The sequence below is a fragment of the Ictalurus punctatus genome, chromosome 5 (assembly GCF_001660625.3).
Source record: "Ictalurus punctatus breed USDA103 chromosome 5, Coco_2.0, whole genome shotgun sequence".
NCBI lineage: Eukaryota > Metazoa > Chordata > Actinopteri > Siluriformes > Ictaluridae > Ictalurus > Ictalurus punctatus.
Window position 1 is genome coordinate 7,377,851 of NC_030420.2, and position 15,778 is coordinate 7,393,628.

The 15,778-nt window shown below is 37.5% G+C and overlaps 1 protein-coding gene across 2 annotated transcripts in view; it reads left to right on the forward strand.

The window, feature by feature from the left end:
- Positions 1-15,778, forward strand: part of plch2a (phospholipase C, eta 2a) — a 139,496-nt gene that overhangs the window by 92,463 nt on the left and 31,255 nt on the right. The window contains exons 3-8 of one of the 2 annotated variants that reach the window (XM_017467117.3): positions 1,278-1,424; positions 5,143-5,386; positions 8,803-8,932; positions 12,137-12,307; positions 14,065-14,158; positions 15,554-15,757. In XM_017467117.3, the coding sequence (XP_017322606.1) occupies positions 1,278-1,424; positions 5,143-5,386; positions 8,803-8,932; positions 12,137-12,307; positions 14,065-14,158; positions 15,554-15,757 (990 nt within the window). Of the gene's footprint in view, positions 1-1,277; positions 1,425-5,142; positions 5,387-8,761; positions 8,933-12,136; positions 12,308-14,064; positions 14,159-15,553; positions 15,758-15,778 lie in introns of those variants that run through there. The other variant, XM_053680153.1, reaches the window with a different exon arrangement.

Genomic DNA, 15,778 nt, shown 5'->3' on the forward strand with positions numbered 1-15,778 from the left:
GACGTGGCTACCAGAGCATAAGCACCTGCTGTTAAACATCTGATGGCTGGAAATTTGGGATGGGTTGTAAAAGATGTTTATCATGTGAGTGGCCAAAGGGATTTTGAATGACCTGTACAATGGTGGAGACAGTTCTTGGCTCACTCCTCCATGTAGAATATTTTAAACTTCTTTATATTCTTAGCTTTGTGCATGTGGAATACTTTCTTTAATTCATACCATGTTTTAAATTTGGAGACTGAGATGGTTATGGCTAAACACTGATTTTGATTTTGTTTTGGGTCATTATATTGTTGAACAATCCATCTATTTGAGGCGACCAGGTTTCCACCTCTAAAGCATCAATAATGCCAATGAATGCATTGCCAAAAGTCTGATTTTCATCTCGACTGACCACAACACACGATTGCAGTTGGTGAATTTCACATTCTGCATTTTGTAGGTTATTGTAAGGAAAGGCTTTTTTCCTGCAAAACCTTCCAAACATGTTTTTATTGAGATGGTGTTTGTAACATCTAGGGCAATGGTAGCTATAAAGTCTAGGCAGTGGTAGCTTAATGGTTAAAATGTTGGACTGCTGATGGGAAGATTGTGAGTTCAATTCCCAGCACTGCTAATTTGCCAGTGCTGGGGCCTTGAGCAAGGCTCTTAACCCTCTCTGCTCCAGGGGTGCTGTATCATGGCTGACCCTGTGCTCTGACCCCAGCTTCCTAACCTGCTGGACTATGTGAAGAAAAGAATTTCACTGTGCTCTACTGTATACATGATTAATAAGTTCAACTAAATTGGCCTTATTATGTTTATGCATCCTTTTTCTGCCCAGTGTTATTATGCCCTCAATTATATTTAATGGTATTTTAATTGGTTTATGTTTTTTTTAAATATACATTTTGACTTGTGCAGGTCAACAACCATCGAAAATAATTTACGAATGACCATTTGCCTGTATTTATGTGTAAAATACATATTCATTAGGATTGTCAGTCATAATGCCATATATATTTTTGAGAGCAAAAAAATATTGTGGCTCCAGGACTATCAGGTAACATACAATGCACTACAGGGACTAATAACCACAGAATTACAGTACAAAACATACAACAAGTGTAAGATTAACAATGTACTAAATGACCGTTTTAGTAGTAATGCGTAGTTGTAATCTTGGCAATTTGGGCATTTATGAGCAAGCTTTTAGTTTAGGGCAAGGATAAATGTATTTTTGCTGTTTGACTAAAAATCCTCTATCCTCCTTCTTGTTTTCTCTTTGTCTCTGTCAGTGGAGAAATGCATGAGCTTTATGCAGACAGGGACTCAGATGGTGAAACTGAGAGGTGGCTCAAAGGGCCTGGTACGGTACTTTTACGTGGACGAGCACAAGTCCTGCATCCGCTGGAGGCCCTCCAGGAAGAACGAGAGGGCAAAAAGTAAGTGCCTGTTTCCTCTTTCACATTCACAGGGGTGCATTTATTTAATCATCCTGTCTGTTTACTCGTGTTTATTTAATGCTGTAAGTCATCTGTGCCTAAACAATGAGATTCTACTACTAACTAATAACTGCATGAAATACATATCGCACAGTATATTAACATTTGCATTTTACTTCATGTACACTACTATCCATGTACCAGTTCTATATTTGACTGAACTGGGTCAAGAAGCTGACACATGTTTTTAATTTATGTGATGCCATTCAAATTGGAAACTGTATTTAAAACACTAACTTAAAGTGAGGTCAAGTAAGATCACCTATATTCATATAGCACCTCTAAATTAGTTTGCGCATATAGTATATTATATATAAATATATATAATTTATACTGTATATGTAATATAATCTGGACCAGATAAAATTAGACCTGAGTCTTTAGTTTTTACTAAAGTTGCTTGGCATCTTGTGTACGTCTCTTGAAGTACGGTATACTTAAGTATACATACATATACGAAATGTTGGTATATTAATTATTCTAAGTAAACCCTTAGTGTAGTTCTCTCCAAGTATACATTAGGGGAATTGTACAGTATATATTGGAACAGTTCACTCTAATATGAGTAAGGAATAAAACACTGTAGGGCACGTCAATTTAGGAAATTAATCAAGGGTGGGGTGATGCTGTTGCTACCCCGTAGTTCATTATTGTTCTGTAACATAATGTATTATTCCAAAATAATAGTACTGAAGATGCTTGCCATGAAGGGGTTGAATAATTTTGAGACTGTGGAAATCATTATAAGTTTCAGTTGAATTTGGGGACACCACTTGAAGCATTCGTTGTGTTGAACTATTTCAATTGCTTTTGTTTGATGTGTTCATTGCAAACAGCTGAAAGTCTGTACATTTTGACAATAAACCTGATTTGCAAGGGGGGTTGAATCATTTTGATTGCAACTGTACACTGCCAAAAATGACATCTTGTCAAGGGAAAATATTTTCAATATAGTCAAATTTATCTAGTATTTTCTATTATAAGATTACACTGTCAGCTATGGAGGCGAAGACGGATGCAAGTGCAGATTAAGGTTTAATCACAAACAACACAAAACACAAAACATGAACTCTGAAAGCAATGTTTATGTTTTATTCATGCTTATGTGTCTTACGGTGTATCGCATAAGCATGAATAAAACATAAACATAAAAGCAAGGCGCGCACGTAAAGACGAAGAACGCAAGACAATGAGTGCTGTACAGTCTGTGGCTTAAATACCCGTGCTCATGAACCCCAAAGTGAATCAGGCGTAACCAGTCATGTGACATAGCAGTGGCTGCTGGGAATCGTAGTCTGGAGCTAGTTTCCAAGTGTCCATGACATACTCTAAACCAAATATAATATTATATATAATATATAAACGTATTTCTTGACATTTTTCAAACTTTATTCTATTTGGCTTTTTTCTAAGAAGAAATTCGCAATATTATCTGCCACAAGAATATTTCAAGCTTGAAATTACTAAAACAACTAGAAATAAGTTTAAAATGTTATATCTGGGGTTTTTTTTGTTTTTTTTGTAACCCTATAAGAAATTCAGGAAAGATTTGACTAAATTGAAGACATTTTTTTTTTTACTAACTGTCAGTTTTGCAGTGTACCATTACAATTTTCCAGTTGTAACAATGTTTTATTTATTAAAGAACGACATGGTGTACTTTCTGTTATATTTATTACAGTTACGTTAAATATTATGGAATGTCCACAAAACATGTCAGTTCCTGTCATTCCCTCACCATCTGCTCATTTTATCTCTCTTGAAGTTAGTAAGACAAACTGAAAAAAATATTTTAAAAAGCAGCTTGACAGAAATAGCAAAGCCCTCCATCCTGAAGCGTTTCATCTCGGAAAAAAAAAAAAAAAGTTATAGCTTTACCTCCGACTCTTACAAAGCGCTGAAACTGGAGAATCCTTCCAAAAATGCTAAACAAACATCTGCTCACAGAGTCCCTGTGTAAGGTGTTACTACAGAAATTATAATGCATTAGAAAAGACTGAATAAACTGAATAAACACCTTCCGACCAATCAGAATTGAGAATTGAGAATTCAGTGTTGTGGTGTAATAAACATTACTTACCAACTGCCATTAGCTCCTGCCAAGCACTGGTTACATGCTTTGATGCTGTGTTCTGAATTGCTCAGTACTGATGGTGGTGTTAAAACGACACACAAAGATCCATGTCTAATTGATGGAGCTCGTTGTGAGGAAAAGCTCAGTGCAGCGATTTCCACAGCAGCCAGAATTAATCAGCTCCTTAAATTGCCTCAATAATTCAGCAGCTTTAACCGGAAAGGTTTCACCCTCTTCAACAAACCAAACGTTCGCCACATGAGTTTACGTAGCTCGACTGCACGTGAAGTATAAAGTGAGATTTGTTTTGGAGTTTGGGGAAGACAAACAAGGGTCAGAGGGAAAATGTCCAGCAATCAGACAGCCCAGCGATTCAACAGGCAGTTGTCTGCTTTTGCATTATTCCTATGTAGCAGTGCAGCCTTCGAGGTCACTTCTTAGACGTGATATACAGGATGTATATTTTAATACATATACTGAATGAATTCTCACACCTCACGCCCCTCGATATCCTCGTTAGGATTCAGTATCCTCAGTGACAGAATGTTCTGCGGTGTGTTTCAGTATCAAGGATTATGATAACTGAGCGTTTCAGAAGCACCATCTGTGGACGCCTGTTAGAACATTCAGCTTTGTGTTTTCATATTATTACGGAGGAAACAATCTCTGTCAGTGCTCAGGCTGTAGAATGGTGTAATGTGCAGTAACAGTCAGCCGGTGCGGTGTTTTTCTGCTCAATACGTTTATATCATTGCAGGGTCTCGTTTTCTAATGGAGACATTTCCAAACCTTTTTTTCTTTTTTTTCTTTTCTTTTCTTTTCTTTCTCCTTCCTTTCTTTCTTCCTTCCTTCTATCCTTCCTGTCATTCTTTTTTAATGGGGATATTTTCAAACTTTTCTTTCTTTCTTTCTCCTTTTATAGTGGAGATTTTTCCAAACCTTTCTTTCTTTCTTTCATTTTTATCTTTTCTTTTCTTTTATTTCTCCTTCCTTCCTTCTATTCTTCCTTCCATCCTTTTTAATGGAGATATTTTCTAACTTTTCTTTCTTTCTTTCTTTCTTTCTTTCTTTCTTTCTTTCTCCTTTTAAATTGGAGATTATTCAAACCCTTTCTTTCTTTCTTTCTTTCTTTCTTTCTTTCTTTCTCCTTTTCCTTTCTTCCTACCTTCCTTCCTTTATTCATTTAATGAAGACATTTTTACCTTTCTTTTCTTTTTTATTTATTTTTTCTTTTCTTTTATTTCTCCTTCCTTCCGTCTATCCTTCCTTCCATCCTTTTTTAATGGAGATATTTTCAAACTTTCTTTCTTTCTTTCTTTCTTTCTCCTTTTAAAGTGGAGATTATTCAAAACCTTTCTTTCTTTCTTTCTTTCTTTCTCCTTTTCCTTCCTTCCTTCCTTTATTCATTTAATGAAGACATTTTTACTTTTCTTTCTTTCTTTTTATTTCCTTCCTTCCTTCCTTCTTTCTTTCTTTCTTTCTTTCCTTTCTTTCTAATTTTCTTGTCAAACACTCTACTCTGTCCCACCACTCACACCAGACCTGTATTTGTCACATCCTCTGCTCTCTCACTCTTGTTTGCAGTCTCCATCGACTTGATTCGGGAGGTGTGTGAGGGGAAGCAGTCAGAGATCTTCCAGCGGTATGCAGACGGCAGCTTTGACCCCAACTGCTGCTTCAGCATCTACTACGGTGAACATATGGAGTCTCTGGACCTGGTATCAGGTACAGGCGAGGAGGCGCGCACCTGGATTACTGGTCTTAAGTACCTTATGGCAGGCATCAGTGATGAGGACAGTCTGGCCAAACGCCAACGCACCCGTGACCAATATCCTTCCTTATGGAAAGCTTTATCAGTGACGCTACTGGAATATGATGGGCTTGTTCCCATAAGAATTGTAATTAATTTTTTTTTTTAATGAAATTTATCTTTTAGCTTTGCAAGTTTGGCCTTCATTACTGGTGGACAGTGGAAAGCTGAAATATGTCACAATCCTAACAAATACATCCAACTGACTTAGACTAACATCTGACAGCTAAATTACATTCGGTGTTACATGGAACCCCACTATTTGTTCAGTTCTTTAAATATGTCATGGATATGTATTCCATAATGCTGCTAGAGCTTTTGCAGCTGCATAGCAATCAGGATCCACCCCCTGTCTATTAAAGCTTTATAGCTTTAATGACCTTGTATTTATGTTTTCTCTGTTTCTAGCATTCCTCTTTTAAACATTATAATCTGAATGCTATTCATCCATTCATTCATTCATTCATCTTTAGTACCTGCCTGGTCTGGGTTAGTATGTTTTAAATTAAGCTGCTAGTTTGTTTATATTTTGGGAAATAGAACTAAATGAATTAATGGGCAGATGTAAACAAAAATAATACCTGTGTGAGCTTGGCAGGGGAAAAAACAGTCCCATGCATCTCTAGTTAAGACCAATTATGTACTTGTGTGATGTAGCTTAGGTTGAAGAACTGTCAGAATTAAAATACTCATGTAAACATTAACAATCCTTTAAGATTCATCCATGTTCACTCTGGCATGTCTGACCTTTTTTCTCGCTATCACACCAAAAACTGTTTAGTCTTCCAAAATTCTCTTGACTTAGATTACATTTCTGAGATTTTCCTTATTTTATTTTTCTTATTCTTTCTTTCATACCTGACCTTCTTTCTTTTTAAATGAACACCAATGAACAAATGAGGACAGCTAAACTTAGATGTTTATGTTGTCTATGCCAGCAGGACATTTTTGCAGGTTGAGCTCATTCATATCTCAGAGGTGATCAATCTTATGTCTTATGTATGTCTTTGCAGACATAAATGTAAATGTAGACTGCCTGAAAATGGGCAATTTGTGTAGTAATATATAACACATGCATTAACTCAGGGTGTTAGTGGAAAGAGACATGAGGGGTTTAAATGACAAACGTAATCAGGGGTGAAACACAAGACAGCTGAGAACAATGATGCCACACATACGGGAAAGAACCAATGACAATACAGGGGCGGAGACAGGACATAAACCATAACAAAAGCACATGTAGAAAGTAAACAAACTCAATGTCACTGAAGACCTAAAAGTGTGTGTTCGCTAAGAGCTCCCGCATCGGGCTCGTGCTTCGGGTCTCCGAGCTCACTGCATGCTACAGTGCTAGCTAGAGGTGAAATCGTGACATTGTTGTATTTACCAATACAGTGCAGAAATAAGCACTCCATGCCCTGATGCACGCAAGCATTGTTTCTGCAATTGGTTTTATATACATTTATGACTAATTGCCAATTGCTAGCACATTGTGTGCAAAGCAAGGCCTATTGCCTTAGTGTGCATCTAATTAAAATACTGTTCTAGGCTGAATGTAACAGCCGGAATTGCATGCACACTTTCAACTACGTCTCTTGACTTTTGTAAGCCGCAGTGTAATGCTCAAGCGCCGTCCTGTCATTACACAGAAAATTATCATTAAACATGTAAGATTCCATGTGCTGTTTTTCCCTGTTTAATGTAGAGCAATTAACTCTTTTTACCAGAGGGTGCCCATATACAGTGTTATATACAGTGTTTTACTATGTAAAAAAGCTTTAGTTGTGCTGTCCATTTTATCTCTGTAATAATGTTATTGTGGAGAATGTGAATTGTTCGGCCAGCAGAGGACTCACACCCCTCCTCTTTTCCGTCACCCTGCTCACCATCAACTAAACACAGAATCACAATACTCTACACACAGAAACCCAACACTGTCCCCACTAATCATATGACAGACCTTCAGCCATAAACTTATTCATTTGTTTATACTGATTGGAAATGTCTGACAAGTCAAATTCCATTTTGCTGGTGGAACAGAAAGCCAGTGTACTATGAGTAAGGGTTCAATATGACGCACGATACATGCGTGCAAACAATAGCAATGGAATTGCTTTGTTAAGATTTGCTTTATTATTTAAATAAGAAAGTTACCAAATATTGCATGGATTGTGTACATATTTACAGTAATGCTCTGTGAATTTTAAAAAATAGTAAGACTTATAATTCCTACTACTTTAAAAGAGAATAGAACTACTATTGGTTGGATATTAACTATACGGCACCTTACATACTAATACAAGCACCACACACACTACCATGACAGTGTCACTGGTCTATTGAAAATGGCCCAGTGATAGACAGTAGAGCTGCAACAACTAATCGTTGTCAACGAATCTCATTATCGATTAGTTGGTCTATGCACAGCACAGGGTGCGTTTACTCACTACATTACTTCTGTTCCGACAACATGCATCGGAGAGTAAATACTAAAGTTGTGTCCCAAATGACGTACTATACACTTACACTATGCACTTTGTACTCTACCGTCTAGTGTGTGAATTTCAGAAAGGTAGTATCGTCTCAAAAGGAACACGAGCGTTTTTTTTTTACTAACAGGAAGTATAAGCCGCTTCCTAGTCGACGGCGCATGACATCATACGCACGTAATGCGACACCGCTAGCTTTAGCAGATACCCAGAGTCACCGACAATTACTTTCTTCAGTTTACTGTTTATGTCAGCGTTACCTTTTATAAAAAAAAAGTAGTGCATAAATACTATTGTATAATATAAACTAATATATTAGTTTATATTATATACAAGTATGTATGCATTATTTTTATGGATGCACAAAAAATTAAACTACAGTCCTAAATGAATAATATATATCTGGTGTGTGTGTGTGTGTGTGTGTGTGTGTGTGTGTGTGTGTGTGTGTGTGTATTGGATTCTTTTAGTCTTATATAATTGGACAAACAGTTGTGTAAAGTTTTAGTCTGAAGTTTATATTTGTAACACTCAGTTTGTGGATTTTACTTTAAATAAACAAAAAAATGGTACTGAAAGTCCCCCCCCCCCACTCCGATTAATCGATTAATCGAAAATATAATTGTCCAGCTAATCGATTATGAAAATAATCGTTAGTTGTAGCCCTATTTGCCAGTGAATATACAGTAGGTAAGTGTGCTTAGTGACCTTGGAACACGTTTTATTCATTCTACTGCCATTCTGAGTAACCCTGTCTTGGACATCATCTTCATATAAGATCTACTCATTTCTTGTGTTTTGTATGCAATCTGTATGCTGGTCTAAATGTCATTATTATGCTTTCCTTATAATATACTGATTGACTCAACAGCTGTGTGTTTGTAGTGTAGTGTAGTGTGTATTTTATGTCTGGTTTGTGATGTTCTCCTTAACTGCGTGGATCACGTGGCTGAAGCAGACTTTCACAGAAGCTGACAAGAACGGAGATGGCAGCCTGAGCATCAGCGAGGTTCTACAGCTCCTGCATAAGCTCAATGTCAACTTACCCAGGCAGAAAGTAAAGCAGATGTTCAAGGTAAAACACATCTATGGAGGAATGAATTGTGTGTGCATTTGTGTGTGCAAGGCAATTGCTCACCCGTCATTAATAGTAGATTTAGTGCATTGCTTTGTAAGAGTATTTCTCTTGGAAACCCATTTAGATTTGATTGAGTCCTGTGATTAAAATTGCAAGATACTATGTAGTGTCAAAGAAATATATTACTGCTAAGCCATATTTGGTAGGTATAGCTCATATATTCTTATATCAGCCTACTGGCAATAAATATCTGCTGCACCTTTATAGGTCAAATGGTTGCTCGACTGGCAAAAGCTTGTATGTGCTTGTATATCTGTCTCTCTGTGATGTCCTGCTTCTCCCCAAAGCCATTTCCCAGCCAGGCCAGATTTGTGAGTGTGTGTGCGTGTGTGTGTACTGTACAGTACATCGTTGAGATCTCACCTCAGCCGTTTGTAGGTCGCTAAGCTTCACAGTCCATCAGGACCCACCCCATCTGCTGTAAATGAACACAGATGGCCATCATTGTAAGACAGAATAAAGCACACCAATCTGGCCTTGTGCTGTCAATGTGTGTGTGTGTGTGTGTGTGTGTGCCATAGGAGAGGTTTTAGACTTGGCTCTAGTGTCTTTTAAGTGAAGTTCTCTACCTATACATTTTTATTTTTTTTTGCCAAAGGATTCCTGAATGCTAGAAGGTCATTGCTTTGTACAGGATGATGGAGTAAGTCACATCCCCACATGAAAGTTAAATGACACTACAGAAGAAAAGCAGAGATGCATTCAGCATCCTTAAAGTGCAACTGAAAAACTAATTCGCCATGATCTGTCCAAAGAATCAGTAAATATCTCAACTATACATTAAGGTTAAACTAACACTTTTTTTGTGATGAATATCTTATATTGACTTATAACTACTCCTTTCAAGAAAAAGGGTTCTTTGTTCAGAACAAGTGTGAAGGATGACTTCTTGGGGCGGGAGGGGAGGGGGGGATAATAGAAGAATTAGTGTGAATGTTTCCCTCCTGCTCTGGTGTTTAGAGTGTTGATGACCTGTTTTCACACTCTGATACTCAGCAGTTGACGATCATGTTCTCATGGTCTTGCTCATTCCCTCTGCTTGGGTTTTCATCATCAAGTTTTGTTCTCAAGACTCGACAACAATCATGAAGTAGAATCCCAGAATTTTGGACTTTTGTCATCATTAATCGAAAATGATGTCAGTAGCACCTTTTAGCACCATTAACCACTGCGCTATTGTTTTTAATCGCCCAGCATAGTCTCCTTCACAGCAGGTTGTTGATTGGATATTAATAAAGACATAAAATATCATACAGGGTGGTGAATGAGCATGGTCTGGGAAATCTTCCAATGCAAGTTGCACATACTGTTGCTTATGCGTATCCACAGACATCAAGGCTTGGTAATAAACGTTAGCGAGTAAATCTCATAGCTCTCTGGCTTTCACACAGACAATTTGGTGCAGCAATTAATCAATGCCATAGTCAATTCATTAGGATAATATTAGCAGCATTCAATTATTGTTTAAATTAATGTGTTTATTGGCTAAAACAGACGTCACACCGTCTGTTTAACAACAAACTAATTACACAAAATGTCTTTACTATCTAATAAGGCGGGAAATGTAGATATCTAATCAATGTAAAATAATCAAAAACAAGTACTGTACCAATTCCCCTGTGAACAAACTAATTAAAAAGCGGATATTTCTCCAATACAAACTTGCTGTTCGCTGTCAATGGCTTGTTTCTAGCATGTTAAGTGAAGTGTTTAAAAACCTCATGAGTAAATGATACATGTGACATTCATGTGACTTTTCTATATCGGATTTCTCATGTAGCCTTCCAATGTCTGGAATTCTTTACCCAGGAGCTATGTTTCCCGTCCACGCCATAGTCTTTTTCATTAAATCCTAATAAAGCCTAAGAGCAAAATTAACCCGCTGAGATTCTTCCCTTACTGTGTGCTGAAAAATTATTTAATATTACCTAAGGGGGCAGATCTAATAATTATAGAGGGTGAGCAATATCAATCAAGCTGAGGTACTGTAAGAACCCTGTTTTATGCTGATATACCTACAGAAAAAAGTCTATAACAAGTCATTAGCAGGTCTGCAAATTATTGCTGTTAAGGCAATACTGGCTTCGGGTGAATCTAGTGAATATTTAGAGCAGCCGAGTAATAGGCGGTTGAGAATCAACAGCATACAGTCATCCAACATACAGTCTAGCAGCATGTTTTGAGCAGTTTCAGACCTATCTTTGTTGAACTGTGTTTGATACAGCAGGTGTGTTTTAGCATCAGCGATGCACACACAGAAGAGTTAATATCATTAACGAGGTTTGCCAGGTTTCAGCAGAAATTTCCAGCCCAACTACATCCCACACAAAAGATCTTAACTAGCCGAAAAAATTCAGGCACTGGAAAAAAAGTGAAGAAAAAAACCCGCACATTTAGTCTTTTTCTCAGCCTTTAAACAAGGTAGTGCACATTTCTGATGCACAGATATTATCCACTCCATAAACCCTCTTTCCCTCTCCCAATCTTTGATTATACTGTATCTTACTATAGAAGAGGTTCTGTACATCATAGGCACACTGTCTACACTTACAAAAAAGTCTTTCTTTGCAGAAATTTCTTAGATTTAATCCTGATTATTTGCTACAAAACAAGATCTTGGCAGCTACTATTTTTAAACTAGTCCAGTTTGGAGTAGGAGAAAAAAAGGCAAACCTGGCCATCCTGTCATTAACTGTCCTGTCCGCTGCTCCTCCTCCAATGGGGCAGTGTGATTCCCCAATGGGTTTCTGTTTACATTTGTTGCAGTTCCAATTTTTGACCACTTGGTGCAATAATAACTCTCGCTTCTCCATGATTACACAACATCTAGATCAATGGAACATGGGCTTATATTTGTCTTTTTTCATTAGTGGACATTCAAAAGAGGTCATTTAAAATATATGTTGTGAATGAGGGCTTTATGTAGCTTAATATTTGTTGAATGGCTGATACAGTATACTATATGGTGGGCCTCTGCATAACCTTCCCCTATGGACAAGCTGCTTTTGTTCACCGTAAACTTTTACAGTTGTAGTTTCAACTTCTGAGGCTGACTCCAGAAATAAAAGTTCATTGGACATCTTTGTTTCAGTGTCTTACAGTATATTGTGTATTTTTTGCATGGTGTATTCTTTCGTATAGGAAGCAGACACCGATGATAACCAGGGCACTTTGGGCTTTGACGAGTTCTGCTCCTTTTATAAGATGATGTCGACCCGGCGAGACCTGTACCTGCTGATGCTCACCTACAGCAACCATAAAGACCACCTGGACACAGATGATCTGGCACGCTTCCTTGAAATTGAGCAAAAGGTGACACTTTATCTGTTTTCACCTTTGGGAAATGTGCCCAACATCTATTTTCAGGAGAGTTGCTACTTCAGGCACTAGAAAGTGTCTGTATTTCCCCAGTTTTCTCCTCTAATATGCATCTCTTTACCGCTCTCCCAAACTCATGCCTGTAATTTGATCATCTCAGCGATGAATACGCATCCCGAGTCTTGCCTGCTAATGGCTCCAAAGGTGGTTTTTTTTTGTTGTTGTTTGTTTTTTTTAAAATGAGACTTCTCTGGAAGCCTCATTTCTTCTTGCTCTGCCGCGTTGCTTCCTTTTTTCTCTCCCACACAAACACACAAATACACGCTCCAAAGATCATCTATGGTACAGCAGCCTCTTCCAACATATTATTACTATTATTCAGACTTTTTGCATAGGCGTAATTTATACTGGTGACATACCCCAGGCTTAATATTGTCTTTAAGCCTGTCCCATGCTAAATATTGTCTTGGGTTGCAGCATTTTTATGTAGATGTGAGCTATTAAACTTAGCCAAGAGAATCAAAATGAGTGAAAGGACAGAGATTTAGCACTGACGAAATGTCATATATTTTTGGATATTTGGATCAAAAACAGGGAGAGAAAAAAATTAACAATGAACAGAAAGAGAAAAACTGGATGCAACACATGAAATGATTCAACCTATTTATTTCTATAATTATAAACTGGTTTGTTTATGTTTTTCCATCTCTGTATTTCTGACTTTTTTGTTTTGTTTTTTGTTTTTTTGTGTTTTTTTTGTGGCATCTTTAATTATGTGCCTTGTGAAACCAAACCAAACCATAGCAAACACTACACTTGGCAAGCAGATTAATAGGTGTGAAAGCGATTATGTATAAATTCAGGTTGCCAGGTTGGATTGACTGTTCCAATCCAGTCACAGCTTGACTACAAAAACTCTCAAATTATTATATCAGCACAGACCCAATCTGTCGACCTGGGTGAAAATACACACTTTTAATCAGTAATGCAGTTTAATGGTCCAGTGCACAACAGGTTCCGCTTTTAAAAAAGTAAATGCAAATGTATTAACTAATATCTTCTAGTGAAAGATTTTTTTTTTTTTAAAGATAATGACGTGAGTTAAAAGTAAAATGAATTGAATCAGGATTGTTTCTTGCATCAGAGAAAATCTAATATCACACACACACACACACACACACACACACACACACACACACACACACACACACACACACACAAGTCCCAGTACATGGTAACTGCATGAGTATTTATCCCTGACCTACACTTGAGAAAACTGAATTAAATTAACATATAATTTCAGCAAACCTTACCAGGCTCCCACATGAGTGACAGATCAGTGTTAGCCCCCATTAGAGCTCAGTATTAGTATGTTGATGATCAATTTGTCTTCATTTCTAAAGTGAAAGAAGAACTAAATTAGTCAAATTTTGCTTGTGGTCACAAGCTAGCAAACATTGGCAGTAATGCACACTGTGTATCACTAAATTAAGACTCATCCCTGCTGTGTTGAACGTGGCCTGATGCTGATGGGATGGGATGGAAATCTGATTGACTAATAAAACCAATTTAAGGCCAAGCTGTTAGCCAGTCTGATTCCAGAGCAAGCCATTTTCATGTGGTAGGGATTAGGTGCATTCGGCTGTCTTGTTTTTCACACTTTGTTCCGATGAAGCGCAAACTAATGGTTGTATAGGGTGATTTTTTTTTTCATTTCTTTGATATTTTACCTGTATTCATATTTATTTCAGATGACAAGAGTCACAAAAGAGCATTGCCTTGAAATCGTCGCCAAGTTTGAACCTTGTCCTGAAAACCAGAAGCAGGGGGTTCTGGGTATCGATGGTAAGATGAGATCTGTTTCCTCCTCAGAGAATATTTCAATAACAAAGTTGGCTAACAAAGAAAATGAGCTATTCGAGATGTACAGAAGTAATTTAGGTCTTTAAATTAGGCTGTTGTAAGCTGAATTGCCTCATCTAGTCCAAATCTAAATAAAAAAACAAACTTTATTTAGCATATCCCTCGGTCTGCAGTGAGTGGTTTGTAGAAGATTAAGTATTGGTTTGTTTATGCATATCTTAATTGAAAATTTCATCAGCTCAGTCCTCTTGGGCCTATAATCTACCTGCCCTCCATATTTTAGTGTTTTCTGGCTCCCCAAACACCTGACTTAACCAAAAGCAGTAGATAATATACAGGCCCTGTCTGAGTTTAAAATGGTAAAGCAAGAAATGTAAAAAAGGGCATGCAACAATGCTCTAGAACTTTTTTTTTTGCTTTGGTATCCTGTGTACACTTTGTGTACAATAGATATGTAACTGAATTTGAATAAATTTTTTGGATTGAACAGATAATGTGTTCTAAACAGATATACTGTAATTGCAGACATGAATAAGAGGTGTGCTATTTGTATCGGTTTGGTCCCCCAGTCCAAAGACATGCATGGTAGGCTGATTGGCGTGTCTAAAGTGTCCGTAGTGTATGAATGAGTGTGTGAGTGTGTATGTGATTGTGCCCTATGATGGACTGGCACCCTGTCCAGGGTGTACCCCGCCCTGTGCCCGATGCTCCCTGGGATAGGCTCCAGGTTACCCGTGACCCTGAAAAGGATAAGCGGTAGAAGATGGATGGATGGACTGAAATGTAAAAGACCCCAGTTTACTGCATCTCAGCTTCATAGTAGATTCCGATCTGTTCTGATCTTTCTGAACTAAAGAAAATCTGATAAAATTTTATTATGTTGCTGTAATCAATAGTTCCCTGATTTTGGAAGGACATGCTAGTTTTGAAAGATAGTTAGCTTATTCAGGCACATTAGAGAGAAAACTTGCCAGAAATTTCCACAGGGCCTCTGGTTGAGATATACTATTCAGGAAGTTCAAGAGTTGAATAAAGTTATGTTCTGCGAATTCAAATTTTATAATAAATAAATAAATAAATAAATAAATAAATAAATAAATAAATAAGACTTCTGGTGTAGACCACACCCATCTCCAGTTCAAATACAGATACAGATATGTGGAGCACTGAACAGATACAGATAGCAACAGAGTGAAAAAGTTTAAATAATCAAAACTTCAATGGACTGGATGTATTAACAACTTTAGTATTTGCAAAACAACTTGTTGGGACACAATCCAATCAAAATGGCACATATCTGTCCTTTTACATACCTATGTTGAGAGGATTCAGTGGCCATGTGTTTGAATCAGCTCAAAACTAAATTCTACGCCTTAGGTTTTACGAATTACATGCGAAGTCCAGCTGGAGACATCTTTCAACCCGAACACTATGAAGTCAACCAGGACATGACTCAACCGCTGTGTAAATACTTTATCGCCTCCTCACATAACACTTACCTGATGGGGGACCAGCTGATGTCTCAGTCCAGGGTGGACATGTATGCATGGGTCCTGCAAGCAGGCTGCAGATGTGTGGAAGGTCAGTTTAATTTGGGGAATA